We start from the raw sequence: 15315 nt of genomic DNA, 5'->3' as shown, positions 1-15315 counted from the left end.
ACCCCCTCCACAAGGGAGAGTGGGACATAGAAGAAAAAGAAAAGAAACGGCAGATCAACTGGTCTAAAAACGGAGTCTATTTAAAGGCTAGAGTATACAAATGAGTTTTAAGGTGAGACTTAAATGCTTATATATATATATATATATATATATATATATATATATATATATATATATATATATATATATATAAGTCTGTAGTAGTTATGGCCACGCCCCTTGGTTTCAATATAACCTGCCATTACAGGTGTGCGATACTGGAAATGTTGGCGTCAATCCAATACAAGATCAAACAAATCAATACCGATATTGACGCAGATGCTTTTTACTTGAAAATTCAAGCAACCATCATTTTTTTTTATCATGTATATAATCAAAATTAACCACAGAACAATAAAAAATCACAGAAAACAAAATTTCAAAACTTTTATGTCTTGTGTGTAAACACTTTTACAATACAATATGAACAAAGTAGATTGTTTCTCCTTAATTGCACACAATTGTAAAGTCAGTACTGTGTACAATAAATCATAACAGTGTATAAATACACTACATACAATTTATTAATAAGCAACATACTGATACCACCCGCCGTGTCGACATTTGGATCGCCCGTCCAGCTAGTCTCACCGACCGACCGACTACTTGCCGCCGCATTACCTAAACGCCGCCGCGATGACGTCACGCGTGTCGTCCAGCTGTAATTCTGTCGGTTTCGTCTGCCTCTGTGCTCTGATATGAAGTTGGTGACGTCACGGAAAGCGGCAATAAAAGCGCCACTCCAGTCGCGGTGGGCCTGTCACAGCCTTGACGTGTGCGCTCCTGGTGGCGATGCTGCTCTCGGGCCGCCCCTCTCGGCGCGGACCTGCCCTTTCCCGGTGAGACGAGGTGTGCGAGCCGGCGATGAGGATGAGCCAGCGGGCCTTTTCGCTCAAGACGCGGGTGGACGCCGGGAGAAGCCGCGTCAGCGAGACGCTGTCCGGATCTCTGCCCAGGATGAACCCGCAGAATCGCAACATGCTTTTCCAAACGAAAGCGCAAAAAAGCTTCGAGGACAAGAAGTTGAATCCTTACAAAAAAACGGAAGGTATGCATGCACCTCGGCGGGAATATTGTGCACATAAACACATGCAATCGTGCAGGAATGGAGGGCCCGGAACCATTAATACGCAGACGTCGTTTCTGCACGGCCTCTATAATCGAGCGCACATAAGAGCGGCGTGGGTATTGTCGTCTAGCTGTACATTTATTATTTGAAAATATGAAGGTTATGACAAGCAGAAACATTGTTTATTTCAACTATTTTCCCCAAAATACACATTGAGGCGTTCAAGTGTGTTTAAAGGCCTACTGAAATGAGATTTTCTTATTTAAACGGGAATAGCAGGTCCATTCTATGTGTCAGACTTGATCATTTTGCGATATTGCCATATTTTTGCTGAAAGGATTTAGTAGAGAACATCGAGGATAAAGTTTGCAACTTTCGCTCGCTAATAGAAAAGCCCTACCTTTACCGGAAGTATGTGCGCGCGACGTCACGAGTTGCAGGGCTCCACACATATTCACATTGTTTATAATGGGAGCCACCAGCAGTAAGAGCAATTTCGGACCGAGAAAGTGACAATTTCCCCATTAATTTGAGCGAGGATGAAAGATTCGTGAATTAGTATATTGATAGTGAATGACTAGAGAAAGAAAAAAAAAAGTGATGTCTCTGGGCGGCGGCAGTGTGAGCGTTTCAGATGTAATTAGACACATTTACTAGGATGATTCTGGAAGATCCCTTATTTGCTTATTGTTTCAATAGTGTTTTAGTGAGATTTTAAAGATTGTAAAGACATACCTCGAGGTCGGATGGCTGCGGTGAACACGCAGTGTCTCAGAGAGAGGCCGAGGAGCCAAGCTCACAGCTGCCTTTTTTAACAGCTGCTGCAGGACGACGAATAATCCACTGATGTCTCCGGTATAATATATATCACAATTTCCCCATCCAAAAACATGCTGGTTGACGTAGAGAAAACATGTTCGCTTGCCCGCTCTGCTTCACAACAAACAAAGAAACACCGGCTGTGTCTCGGTGCTAAAGACAGCTGCAATTCACCGCTTTTCAACAAAAGCATTGTTCTTTATAGTCTCCATTATTAAATGAATAAATTGCAAAAGATTCAGCAACACAGATGTCCAAAATACTGTGTAATTATGCGGTTAAATTAGACGACTTTTAGCCGCGAGTGGTGCAACTATATTTCCTGATTGTCCGTGACGTCACTCGTACGCGTCATCATACCACGACTTTTTCAACACGACACTTTGCGGAAAATTTAAAATTGCAATTGAGTGAACTAAAAAGGCCGTATTGGCATGTGTTGCAATGTTAATATTTCATCATTGATGTATAAACTATCAGACTGCGTGGTCGGTAGTAGTGGGTTTCAGTAGGCCTTTAATAATGGATACATTACTAAAATAACCTATAGCTGCAGCGCTAGTTTGTCAGGCTGAAATGCAATGCAAAATATATATAAATGACAAATTAAATGGTTAAATCAGTCCTTCACAAATAGTCGGTCCCCCGGCAACATGCTTCAAAAAGCTGTGTGCTACAAAACGATTGATTTTGAGACTTTTATTAGTAGATTGCACAGTACAGTACATATTGCGTACAATTGACCACTAAATGGTAACACTCCATAATTTTTCAACTTCTTTTAGGGTTCATGTTAATCAATTCATAGTAACGTGCTCATTGTAGCCATTAATCCTGACTTCCTCACTTTTATTTATATTTAAAAAATGGCACAAATTGTTTAATTAATTTCTTGTTTTAGGGGGTGAAAGTGTTTTAAATATGTATGTTGCTGATCAATTTGAATGTATTATTATTTATTGAGTTTACTTGATGTCATTTTCAAGGTTTTTTAATGTAATTTCTAGAAAATGAATGCGATTTGCATATATCTCTTAGTTTTTTTTTGGTTTCTCTCATGTTGAATAAGGATACAGTGTTACGCAGAGGTGTACTTATAACAATCTTATAGTTAAAGTCGCGGCAGAGAGTGGGAGGGGCGGAACATGTTTTCTTCTCCCTAGGGTGGGCGTAACAGAAAATAATTGAGAAGTACTGGATTAAATTCAAATTTACCTCTCGTTGGCGATCTTCGTTCTTTGCTACGCAGGGCCGCTCCAAGCAAAATTGGGGCCCTAACCCAAATTTTATTTGGAGGCCCCCCCATGACAAAAAATGTTCACACCTTTTTTTTTACGTAAAATAATTTTTGTACTTCTTTTAATCTAATTAAAATTTGACTTTTGCACATTTTGAACGAAAACAAATTTCTATAAGCTATATAAGTAAACATTGATTGATTGATAAAAAATTCTTAGATGATCATTTTTTAATAGAAAATAAGGATGACATAACAAACGATATTAATGATAAACCGTGTATAAAAGTACCGGATTTAAATCAAAATGATAAAAAAAAAAAAACGGTGATTGATGTCCGCACTCGGATGCACTCAAGGATCGGCTTAAATGCTAACATGACTCTCATGAGGTCACAGAAACTGGAATTGTTTGCCTTTATTAGTGAACGTTCCAAAAACTGTACACATTGAAACAGAATAAGATAAACATATTTAAACACTCATAAATATATGGCTCTGAAGAAGCCGGTACAGTATTTAATGTTTCTTCTTCCAAGAACATGCATTGTGTGTCTATTTATTTAATGACATTTTTGACTACAACTTGGTGAAAAGATTTTAGTGTTAGGAGAATATTTTCCACCGTAAAGCTGAGTGGAATACACAGAGAGTCTCACTGCCTGTTATCTTAACAAAAACATGCACAGTATCGTAATTAGTTTCGATGGTGAGAAGAGGTGCTAGGAATGAGACGAAGGGAGAGTGGACGAATGTGTGTGTCCGAAACACACGCTTGGGTTAACTTTGGGTTTTGTTGGGCGGTACCCAAACAACTCCGCCAGGAAGGGGTAGCAATGAAGACAAAAGCATGTGAAGAAAGGGACAATCTAGAGAGAATAGGCCGGACTTTGTAGAGCCATATTGCTATTGTTTGTAAAAATTGTTGATCATCAATTCTAGTCCCCTCACCTTTTTCAGACAAGTTACTAGAAGAAAAAACCCTGGTAGGACTTTGCCCTCTTAAAAGGGAAATCTGAACAATGTGTATAACTTCTTTTTGAGCACCTTTCAACAATACAGTGAGATTAATGATAACCAAGATATTCAATTTTAATATTGTTCCATCCCTCGTGCAAAATGCCAATTTTACATTTAAAACAAACTTAAAATGGTGTCTAAATATATAGAAGAAAAAAACTGGGTCCTTGCGGTGCTCGCCCTAGATAAACTTATAATTAGTCGTGATTAATCACAGATGAAAGTTATTGATTGTGGGTGTTTGGCTTTTTTGAGTTATGGCGTGCATTTTTGTCAAAAACCAAATCATAGGAAAAGTGGGGTGCAGGAAAACCTGGGCAGCACGGTTTCTTGATTGTCAGTCAGTGTTTGGTGGTACCTTTCTCAGGTCTTGTCCCAGAGGTACAGTAGCTTGGCTTGCAGCATTTTTCTTAATCACGTGTTTAGGGGGTTGTTTTTTTGTTTAGCATTTTTCCTTTTGCATTTTTTTAAATTGTTTATGTCATTGAAGTGTTTTAAAAATATGTTTTTATGGCGTTTTATGACATTTTCCCATGTTGGCCACCGAGGCAGAGCTGTTCAGGGTTGTTTCAGATCGGGGGTCGATTGTTGTCCGTTTTTTAACAGATCGGATTTGACCTTTTTAGCACAGCTGTGTCCCAGTGTGGCAAAAGTTATACAATTATATTTCCATATTCCTTGTTACAAACATGCAGAAGATGCATGAATTCCAGGAGGGTGCATGTTTTGCCAGAACACCGGCTCGAATTTGAGAGCAAGCTGCAACAAACACGGCACTTTTAAGATACTAATCTTTACCATCATGGTGGAAAATAAACAGTTTCTTCCATGTATCATTATCACTGAAGGGCTAGAGGAAAAGAAATGGCTAAGCATGATACACACACCGAAAGCGTCAACGTAAAGTAGTATCCGGATGTCGATACTATCGATATCTAGTATAGTATCAGTATGTACTTGATAATTACAAAATAACTTTTTGGTTATTTACAAAGTCAGGGAATAAGTCTCTGGACACAGGAAGACTTTGAGAGTAAAACCTAAATTATTTAAATGTGAGCCAGTAGTAGTTTTTGCTTTTCTATATTTATTGTGCTCGAGTCGTTTAAAGAAATGGTATGTAGTATTGTAGTATTTAATACCACACATTTAACACATGATCGGATTTACAACAATACTAACACATTCTAAATGGAATAAAAGATGTACTTTGCCATTAAACATTTTCAGTCCTATTATTTATTGTGAAAGTATGGATGGGGACTCCAAAGCGGATCGGGATCGGAGACCAAAAACATTGATCGCGACATCCTCTAAGTGTTGTAGTTTTGTACTTTTTGGTTCATGGGGATGTAAATAAATAAAGGCTGTGAGAATTAACAAGTTAATTAATGTGATTAATCACAAAAATATTAGAATTAATCACATACATGCAATTTATTTTCGACGGATGACATTCTGACAATAATATTGGATTTGTCTACATATAGTGGGGTCTTTTCCGAAGCAAATTGTAATTATGCAAGCAAGTAATCAGCTGCGATTAATCATGTTTCGTACAAATTCCAAAATGTGATTATCTGATTTTAAAAATAATTTTACAGCCCTAAGATAAATATTACAATTCTGGGCATTGGGACACAAATGTGTACCTTTTTATTCAGATCCTCACTATTCATTGCACCATGCGCACCATGAACTCCATTGTAAATTTGTGCTTTGATTTTATACTTAAAGCTACCATGTTGTAACTTTATACTACCATGTTAACTTAATTTCAGCTATGGTGTGATTTTGACAATTGTTATATCATAAGTGTAACATTTGAATTATTCATTTACCCTCTTGTTTTGTTTTGTGTTATTTGGGAGGGCGCCGTCATTTGCCGTTCGGCCATCCTCACCGCCGTTCCGTTGCGGTTCCGTCGCGGTTCTGTCGTGCAGCAAAATAGCGCAGACTTTTAAGAGTATTTACACGTATCGTCACGTGATAAGTGAAGTGGTAATAAAGCGAACCAAAAAACGTTTATTCTGTCCTTCCAGACAAGCAGAAGCAAATAAACTCGTTCCTTTCCACTTAATTTTTTGCAGCAAGCGACAACACAACATTAACATCATCCCTGGTGAGCTTTTCACACAATCAGTACTCTGCTTTCCTGGTCACCGTATCAGCTGAAATTTGACACAAACCCCCTTAACCCCATTTAGCTTCCCGAAATATGCCTGTACATTATTCTTGAATTTTTTACCTCTAAAATCAGCATTTTTTCATCCTCATGTCCGTCGCCACTCATTAGGACCTTTCAAAGTGTAACATGCGATCTGCTTTAAAAGACAGAGTAATTTATTTTGTGCATATCTTCCTGTCCAACACGAGCGGATTTTTGCTAAATTGAACAGATTTGTTGCGGCCTCCGGCAAAAATTGAAGCTTTGCGTATATTTAGCATGAAGGCATGTCGATGACGTTCCGCGGGCGTTGGAAATTGACTCATCGACTTGAATATAAAAACGGAAAGAGTCCGCGGCCGTTTCGCATTCAGTGGAAATTTGGGGTTATTGTTTATATATTTCACAATGTCCACTGGAACACTAAATGTAGTGGTTGCTTATTAAGACTTTCACACAGAGATTCAAACTCCTTTTAGCTCAAGGGCCGCATAGAGGAAAATGTATTCCCACGTGAGCCGGACTGGTAAAATGCTAACATAAAAATGAAGGCAACTTTTATTGTTTTCTTTATCTTTGGCCAAAATAGAACAATCTGAAAATGTACACATTTACTAATAACCCTTTTGGCAAAACACTTCAAGTGGGTTAAAAATTCTGAGGAAAAAAACTTGCAGTTTCAAGAACACAATGAACTTTACAAAGCCATTAAACTGTAAGTACTTCCTGGTTAGCATTCTCATGTTGGCAGTCCACAATTAAAGGTGTGTTTGGAAAGGAGTGTTTCCTCAAACCCACGCATTTGTGACATTCGCAACTCCCACAACACATTCATTTATCATCATTCAAATGTTACAATTATGATATGAACATAATAATTATCAAAATGACACCATAGCTGAAATAAAGGTAACATATTATATTTTGTTTTATATTTAAATTTAGTGCGTCTGCGTCACAATACGAAGGTCCTGAGTAGTTAAGGTTCAATCCCGGGCTCGGGATCTTTCTGTGTGGAGTTTGCATGTCCTCCCCATGAATGCGTGGGTTCCCTCCGGGTACTCTGGCTTCCTCCCACTTCCAAAGACATGCACCTGGGTATAAGTTGATTGGCAACACTAAAATTGGCCCTAGTGTGTGAATGTGAGTGTGAATGTTTGTCTATCTATGTTGGCCCTGCAATGATGTGGCGACTTGTCCAGGCTGTACCCAGCCTTCTGCCCGATTGTAGCCGAGACAGGCACCAGCGCCCCCTGTGACCCCAAAGGGAATAAGCGGTAGAAAATGGATGGATATAATTGAACACAACAAATGTGGAAGCACACATCTTTACAATGGAGTTCAGGGTGCGCATTAAAGAAGGCATTGTGCGTCCATACTACCACCAGCCACAAGAGAAGCTGATTTGAGTAAGGGTAGCCAAACCATAGGCCGCTTAAAGTCAGCTGACACGTCATCTTTAAACGTGTGAGCGGGTTACACTTGAATTGCGACATCAAGTGGACACATTAACAGCAGCAGTTTCTGTCATTACAAATTGCAGCTAATTTTTTCACTTGGCAAACTCATCCTGTGTTTGAAAGCCCTGCTTGTGAATGTGTAATAAAAAGTTATTATTGAATAACACCTTCAATTATGACAAACCATAGTGCTATATAGCATAAAACGCACTATCCTTATGAACTATTTGGAGTTTATTTTTTCAGAAATAAAGCTGACGTTACCTCCAATCAACACTGTTAAGACCAGGGTCCATTCCTCGTACTCCAACAACATTAAGGATCTGAAGAACCAGAACTATGACCTGAAGCTGCAGCTGATCGAAGTCAAGACGGAGACCAAGCTGTTAAAGAAAGTACAGCATCGCCACACGGTGGCGCTGCAGAATTACCACGACGCTGAAGATAGCATTTCGGAGGTGGGAGACACGATCTGTCTGAAAACGGCGAACAATCGTCGCATGTGACAAACAATCTTTTTTGGGTCCTCAGGTGCTGACACAGAACGACAACGAGGTCCGGGACCTGCAAAAGCTGCTGTGCGGAACGCGCACCTGCCGCAACAACCTGGCGTGGAAGCTGCAAGTGACGGAGAAGGAGCTGACCAACGTCAAAGACAAGATCCAGCATCTCCAGCGGCGGGTGGTCAAGGAGCACACCTTGCCGGCCAAGGACGAGATGTCCCGCGAGCTGAACAAAGTCTCCGGGCAGCTGCAAGACAAGGACAGGCGCATACAGGTATGTCCACTAGCCTCCAGAACTCAGAGTGGCGAGCCCGAGATGACAGATATGTTTTTATGTTTGCCATATGTCTGATGTACTTTCTTGATTTGTAGCTTGCAGGAAAGAATAGCAACCCCAACTTTCAGAATCCCCCAGCCAGCCCCTATTCTGTTTCCCTGTTCTACACACAGCGGAGAAGGGGAAAAATGAAATGACTCCAAAAGATGCTATTTTTACATATAGCGTCCACTGTCGTGGACATTTGTCTTTGGTCTTTTGCTTTTGTCAGAGTTACACGTTGCAGAAAAACCCCAAAAACAAATGTCCATTGCAGAGGATGTTGCTTCTCAGGAGGATATGCACAATATTTTGAAATTGAATAAATAATCTGTGACCACAATGGCATTTATGGAATATAGTGGGGCACCTTGCCCATTGCCCTTAAAGAGGTCATATTATGATTTTTTTCCAACATTTAAAATACTTCCTGGTGGTCTACATCAGGGATTTTCAACCTTTTTGACCTCGGGGCCCAACTTTTCCACAACAGAGGAGCATAGGGCCTACTCAATTAGTAATCTTACTTCTGATGTTAATCATATTCAATTCTATCTAAACCTACTCACAGTTCAACAGTTTAAATAACATTGTCAAATAATATGAAACCATTTTTTATCACAAATATTAATTTAGCACAAAACGTAGACTTATGTCAGGCTGATTAGAAAGCTGACCAAACATACTGCAAAAGGAAGGACTCAATAACTGATGTGAAAATAAATTTACATACAATTATGTTGTGCTAAAATAAACTAAATTAATGATTAATGTTTCTTACCTAAACTGTCTATACAAATATAGTGCTAATAAAAATAAACCTTCACCACTTTAGTCATAATTTTGGCGCAAACAAACTTCTTTATGACTCTAGCTTCAGATGACTTCTGTTTGTTTGATATTGTCCTTACTGCCACAAGTGGTGGTAAAGTGTATTACAACTCTGCGGCCCATACAGACCACAGCTGAGAATCATTCTTGCAGTAACACTGGTCTACATAACATGTAATGGTGGTTATTTTGTCAAATTTTGAGATAGATTGTGTTTTACAGACCATCTTCAAGCCGACTCTTCTTATTTACGTGCCTCCACTTTGACTCTGTCTTCTCCCCGTCAGCCATGTTGTAGTTTTTTGCGCGCTTCCAAATGGAGTTTGCTGACAGATAAAAGTATGAGCTATACGCTACTTTGCATTAGAAATGGCAACAACAGAGGATGCATGTGCATGTACAAGCCAGTCTGCCCACAACAAGAGGAGAGCGAAAAAGAAAGAACTTGACTACAATGGCGGACTCGCCCAAAGATCTTTTGGTAAATTTATACCATATATGGAAAATTTTACAAATTGGGCAAATTTCAAACGGCCATTCCTCCATGTTTTGATTTATAATTTTCGGGACTTATGTAAAGCCCCAATTACAAAACAGTAAGCACCAATATGTAAGAAGGTAAGGATAATAGCTCCTGTTTCATACTAAAAAGGCTGTAGTTTACATGAATTATTTTATATAGTTAATTAGAAGCAGGCAAAATTTTACGAAATTTGAAAACTCACGTTAATCTTAAATATAACAAGGGTGATCCTGATGAGGGGCATCCAGTGTAAAAAAACTGACTCGCTTTGGGGTCCCCTGACAGCAAAAGGTCAAAAATGGAAAAAAACAAAAAAACTTCATCAATAATTAAGAGTGCGTGGCATCTGTTTTTTGAGACTACTAAGCGACTCTGACTTTAAAGTGACTGTTTGCAACTTGCCCAAATTTACATTTTCAAACCAAGAAAATATAACAGAAGAACACCGCTAGCTTGCTTATGTTACCATTAGTGGTTTAAAAGAACATATATTTGACAAAAAAAGGTCTGTTTTTCACAATGAGTAAATACATTGTCTAAAATGTGTTTGTCAGTTGGAGAAAATAGGCTAATGTCCAGAAAAAGGCTAATGTCCAGGTCAGGGCTGCAACTATTTTAGTAATCGAGTAATGTATTGGTTAGTGTGTTTTGATTGAGTAATCGGATAAACACACTTTATAGACTCAATGCAGGACAAAGTTGAAATAAACATTTTTTTCTGCTTGCCATAGCCTTTATTATTTTTTTCTAATAAATGCACATTTTTTACTAAGGATGCAACAATTTATCAATTAAATTGATTAATTCGATTAGAAAGGAAGAACACTTTTTTTTTCTGTTGCTTCGATTCATCGCGTAAGTAACAAAATGCATCAAATTTGTACTGAATAGAATGTCCGGAACTTTAAATACGTAGACATAGTTTCCGCACGGCCCTTGCAATAAAGAGCACATGGCAGCGGTAGTTTTGGTGTGTTGTAATCTGTGTGGTTACAAACAACTGAGTTTTTTTTGTTTATTCTTATTAATGCGCACAGGTTAAAAGTGAAATGAAAATTGTGATGTGCATTTTTAAGAAAAAAATGAGCCTTATGGAAGGAAAACATTTTTGGTTTATTTCAATACATTTTTGCATTATGGCTATGAAGTGTATTTTATCCGATGACTTGATTAATCAAACCAACTTTGATATATTAATATAATCATTAATATTAAGCCCTGTCATCAACATTGAAACTGCCCTTTAAGTTTAAACATGTGTGCATGAATTTAAATAAAACAACACTGCCACTGTTATGTGTGCTCAATTGTAGAAGCCGTGTGGAAACTGTCCGTGTATTTAAGTCACGGCAATCCATGTGTCTGAATTTGATATATTTTAATTTTTTTACACACAATAAACAATTAATCGAAGCAACAGCAGATAAACCAAAGCTTTTTTCTAATCAAAATTTATCGGTTAATCTTTGCAGCCCAAGCATTCATGTTGTTTCGAAAAGCTACACCCTCAATAGCTAACGTTAGTAGCTAAACTTTGCCAAATTTCTATCAGTCTCTAAAAAATGTTTTCGTGTCTGTGTTACGTGGGTCATAGGTTAGGTGCTCAAAGCCAGAACGGGGCGGGATATCATGTTCTTTTTTAAAGTTAGCGCCCTCTAGGCTTAAAGGAAACCAGCCCTTTTTTCGGAATTTCTCCCATCATTCACAAACATCGTGAGAGACAAGAAGACAAAAGGTTTTTTTTTTTTTTTTTTGCATTGTAACATGTACAAATCGGCTAATTCTTGGCGACTAGCAATGCACCTAGTAGGATTGGATCACTTTAAAAAATGCGTTCAAAAATCGTTAACAATACTTCATTCATGTTCCGTAACCAAGCTGTCACGACATTGTTATTGTAAGAGCAAACACTGAGAAACTATTTTTGTTTTTCGGTGTTAGCTAGGTACAAAAAGAGATAATATCGCATTGCATTTGTGTTAGTAATGCACAACACAATGCGATAAGACACTAATCTGTACGGACCAAAAAACATCAACAATCATAGTATCTGTAAAGTATTAGCCCACATTTCATCTTTTGTTGGTACACAGCAAGCCAGACAATGTATGTACTGTAGTTGTAATAACACACATGATGTGCTTTGTGTATCATGATTAATATAAAGTGTGACTCACTCGATGGACAGTTGTGCGTTTGGTCCAGCTGCCTGGAGACATTGTTTCCAGTTTATTTGGGTAAGCATTCCATTTATGTCAAAAAAGCATGGCTTCAAATTCCACATTTTGCAGCTTCGAGTCACTTACTTCACTCTATCGGCTTCCGTCTGCTCCAACGTTTCACCCTTCTTTCGTGCTCGCTTCTAAAACCAGTACTTCATCCTCCATATATTCAGATTCAAAAAGAAAAGATTGTGAATCGTCATTTGCCCAAAAATAGTTGTATTCGTTGATTGTTACTGAATCTGTTACTGAACACGTGTTTGTTTCTGGGACTAGGACACGCGTGTTTCCTGAAGTGCGCTGCTATGGAAACAGAAATCACTGCGCTGAAAAAAATCAGTGATTATAATGATCAAAATACTGTAAATATTGTACATATTACATTGTGTTATAAATATGTTGGTTACTACATTATATATATACCTGCAGTGTGTATGTATATAAAACGTTGGAGGGTTTTGAAGTTGCTTTGGAGGCTACAACGTTGATTCCCATTAGCTACATCTTCATCTTGCAAGTGTCTTTTACCATCTTTAAACCCCCCCCCCCCCCCCCCCCCCCCCCCCCAAAAACAAATAAAAAACCTGTGTTCTTGTCTCTTGATGATTGTGAACGATAGGCAAAATTTAGAAATAGTGCAGTTCCTCTTTTAGGTTGAAGACAGTCATTTTAATTGAACAGAAGCACAAATTGAAGCATTTATGTTCGATTTAAATTGTCAGTGGTTTAGCTAATTAAGGACTTGATAAGAAGGGGCAGCAAAAGTCATGTGTTGCCTTTGTCTTTGCTGCAGGATTTGGAGAAGTGCAACAAATTTCTACGCGGCTCTCTCAATCGGCAAGCGACATCGGAACACAAAAAGATCAGCGCGGCCAGGAAGACGTCCTATTGTTTGCAGACGCAGGTTTTCGAGTTAAAAAAAGAAACTCGGGTAAGTGGATTCTTATAAGGATCATTTGAATGCATCAACAAAAGTCAAAGAGTTACGCAATTCTGTATTTTTAAACAGGACATAAAAAGAGAGTTGGAGATACACAATATTTATGCCTATAAACTTGGTAATCAATCAAAAAAGAAAGGTATAGTAACATGATGACTTGGCATTATTACCTTTTGTGTTGCCAGTCTAATCCGACCAACCCAATTTCTCACCTCACAGGCAAACTGAACAAGATGGTCCAGACCGATGTTGTCTCTGCGTCCTGCAGCGAGACTGAGAATCCCGTCAAGTCGGATGTGTCCGAACCTGAGGAGAAGCCACCTGTCAGTCATTCGGTGATCCCTGAGAGACACGATTACGGACCGCCCCTACCACCGCCCTCTCTGGACGATCCAAAAGAGCCGGAAGATACCAACAAATATCCAGGTAAGACGAGTATTCATTACTTGTGTAGCACTTTGTAGCTATAATCAGCCCTGACGTATCCATTCAACAATTACTTCCAGTGGTCGAAGAAATCCCCAGTCATCCGCCTGTGGTGGAATACGTTGAGGAAGTGATCGAAGAAAGGAAGCCAGACATAGTGGTTGTTCAGCAGCCAGAGAAGCAAGAAGAACAGGTGGTCTGGATCCCAACACCGCCTAGACATAGAGGAGGATTCCCACAGATTACCAGACACAGACGGAAATACATATTCTCACCGGTCATTGAGAACCTACATAAGGGCAGACCAGCCTACAGCGGTGTGGACATGAATGAATACAAGGCCTTTCAGAGACAGACGAAGGTAGAGTCTTATAGTCAATCGTGTTCAGGAAGTTCACCGGCTTGGAGATCGGATTACATAGAAGACGGCTCTCCATGCGGGTTTGAGACACCCCATCCCGAAGGGGTGTCTTTTGTGTCACAGGAAGTCTCCGATTTGCCTGAGTCCAAACTTAGTGTCTCTGAAATATGCGAGTAAGTAAGCTCTGCAGGTTTTAATACTCGACGGATGAGTATTTGTCTTACATTTTTACAACAGCTGGTTTAACAGCGGTCTGTTTGGGGATGTTTGGAAGGATCAGTTTTTACAGACTTGGAATTCAATCTGAACCGACCTGAACTCAAACCAAATTAGACAGAATACACCTGCACACCAATCACTGACTGAATAGGTCACAATGTAGGTTGATTGTAATGGCTAGTTTGAGATGTCGCATATTTTAGATGACCTTTGACACCAACTACCTCAGTCCTCATGTTTAAGGTTATTCAATATTATTTCCAGGCGATGGTCTTTGAAGATCAGTTTATGCCAACAGTGTACATATTCTTAGCCTTTTAGCTTTAGCTACCTCAGCCATTTTAAGTCTTATATTTTTTTAAATCTATAGGACTTCTTTGGCATTGAACAATAATTCCTGAGTATTTGGTTGTACGAATGATTTCTACCTGTCTACCTCAACTACCCCGTGTTGGATATTTAAAATAGGGGTTCCTCGCTCTGACAAAGAGCAGAAGTTTGAATGTTGCTACTGTCAAATTATATGGACTCTATGGCAGACCTGCCAAATGCTGTGTAGTACCTCAGCGGTAGAGTAGTCTAAGGACTTGAGTTGGGGACTTGAAGCTGACAAGTTCAAGACCAGTAGACAAAAGAACAGGTACTGTAGAGAAGCCCGTGAACAAGGCACCAAAACCCCAACTGGTTAGGGTCTGACTGCCACTCCTCTTACATCCATCTGCATATTTTTTCTTGTATGTGTGTGTGTGTGTATATATATATATATATATATATATATATATATATATATATATATATATATATATAGTATTTCCGCCTGGGCGCTAATTAATTCAAAACCTCTTCTCACTCCTGCGCTTACAAAGCCATGCGGTAAAAGTAAGCATGCGCTAATTATTTTAAGACCTCTTCTCACTCCGGCACTTACCAAAGGCATGCAGTAAAAATTTGAGTGTGATGTAAGCTTGGACCTTAAGTCCTACTGAATAGCTCTTAATCTTCTTCCCTTTATGCGATTTCCAATTACCGATATTGAAATCAGCCTCCTTCATTTTGAAAATGATGACGGGAAGTGTCACTCGTGACGTCACAAGTTTGACCAGGCAGTAATACTAAGCACGCGCTAATTATTTTGCAAAGCGAGTTTGACCCAGCAGTAATTC

At 39.0% G+C, this 15315-nt stretch overlaps 1 protein-coding gene across 1 annotated transcript; it reads left to right on the top strand.

The window, feature by feature from the left end:
- The first annotated feature begins 601 nt into the window (after positions 1-601).
- LOC133537364 (uncharacterized) lies at positions 602-14891 on the top strand. Its single transcript, XM_061878386.1, has 7 exons — positions 602-1087; positions 8058-8269; positions 8343-8588; positions 13000-13137; positions 13216-13285; positions 13366-13572; positions 13653-14891. The coding sequence occupies exons 1-7, from the start codon at positions 904-906 to the stop codon at positions 14108-14110; spliced, it is 1515 nt and encodes a 504-aa protein (XP_061734370.1). The 5' UTR covers positions 602-903; the 3' UTR covers positions 14111-14891.
- Positions 14892-15315: the final 424 nt, after the last annotated feature.

The sequence above is a fragment of the Nerophis ophidion genome, linkage group LG18, assembly GCF_033978795.1.
Source record: "Nerophis ophidion isolate RoL-2023_Sa linkage group LG18, RoL_Noph_v1.0, whole genome shotgun sequence".
In the NCBI taxonomy this organism is placed as follows: domain Eukaryota; kingdom Metazoa; phylum Chordata; class Actinopteri; order Syngnathiformes; family Syngnathidae; genus Nerophis; species Nerophis ophidion.
This window is presented reverse-complemented; position numbering and strand designations above follow the sequence as displayed.

Coding starts and splice junctions, on each gene's coding strand:
- LOC133537364 (XM_061878386.1), top strand. CDS start 904: ATGAGGATGAGCCAGCGGGCCTTTTCGCTCAAGACGCGGGTGGACGCC. Junction 1,088..8,057: donor TCCTTACAAAAAAACGGAAG/GTATGCATGCAC, acceptor TTATTTTTTCAG/AAATAAAGCTGACGTTACCT. Junction 8,270..8,342: donor CTGAAGATAGCATTTCGGAG/GTGGGAGACACG, acceptor TTGGGTCCTCAG/GTGCTGACACAGAACGACAA.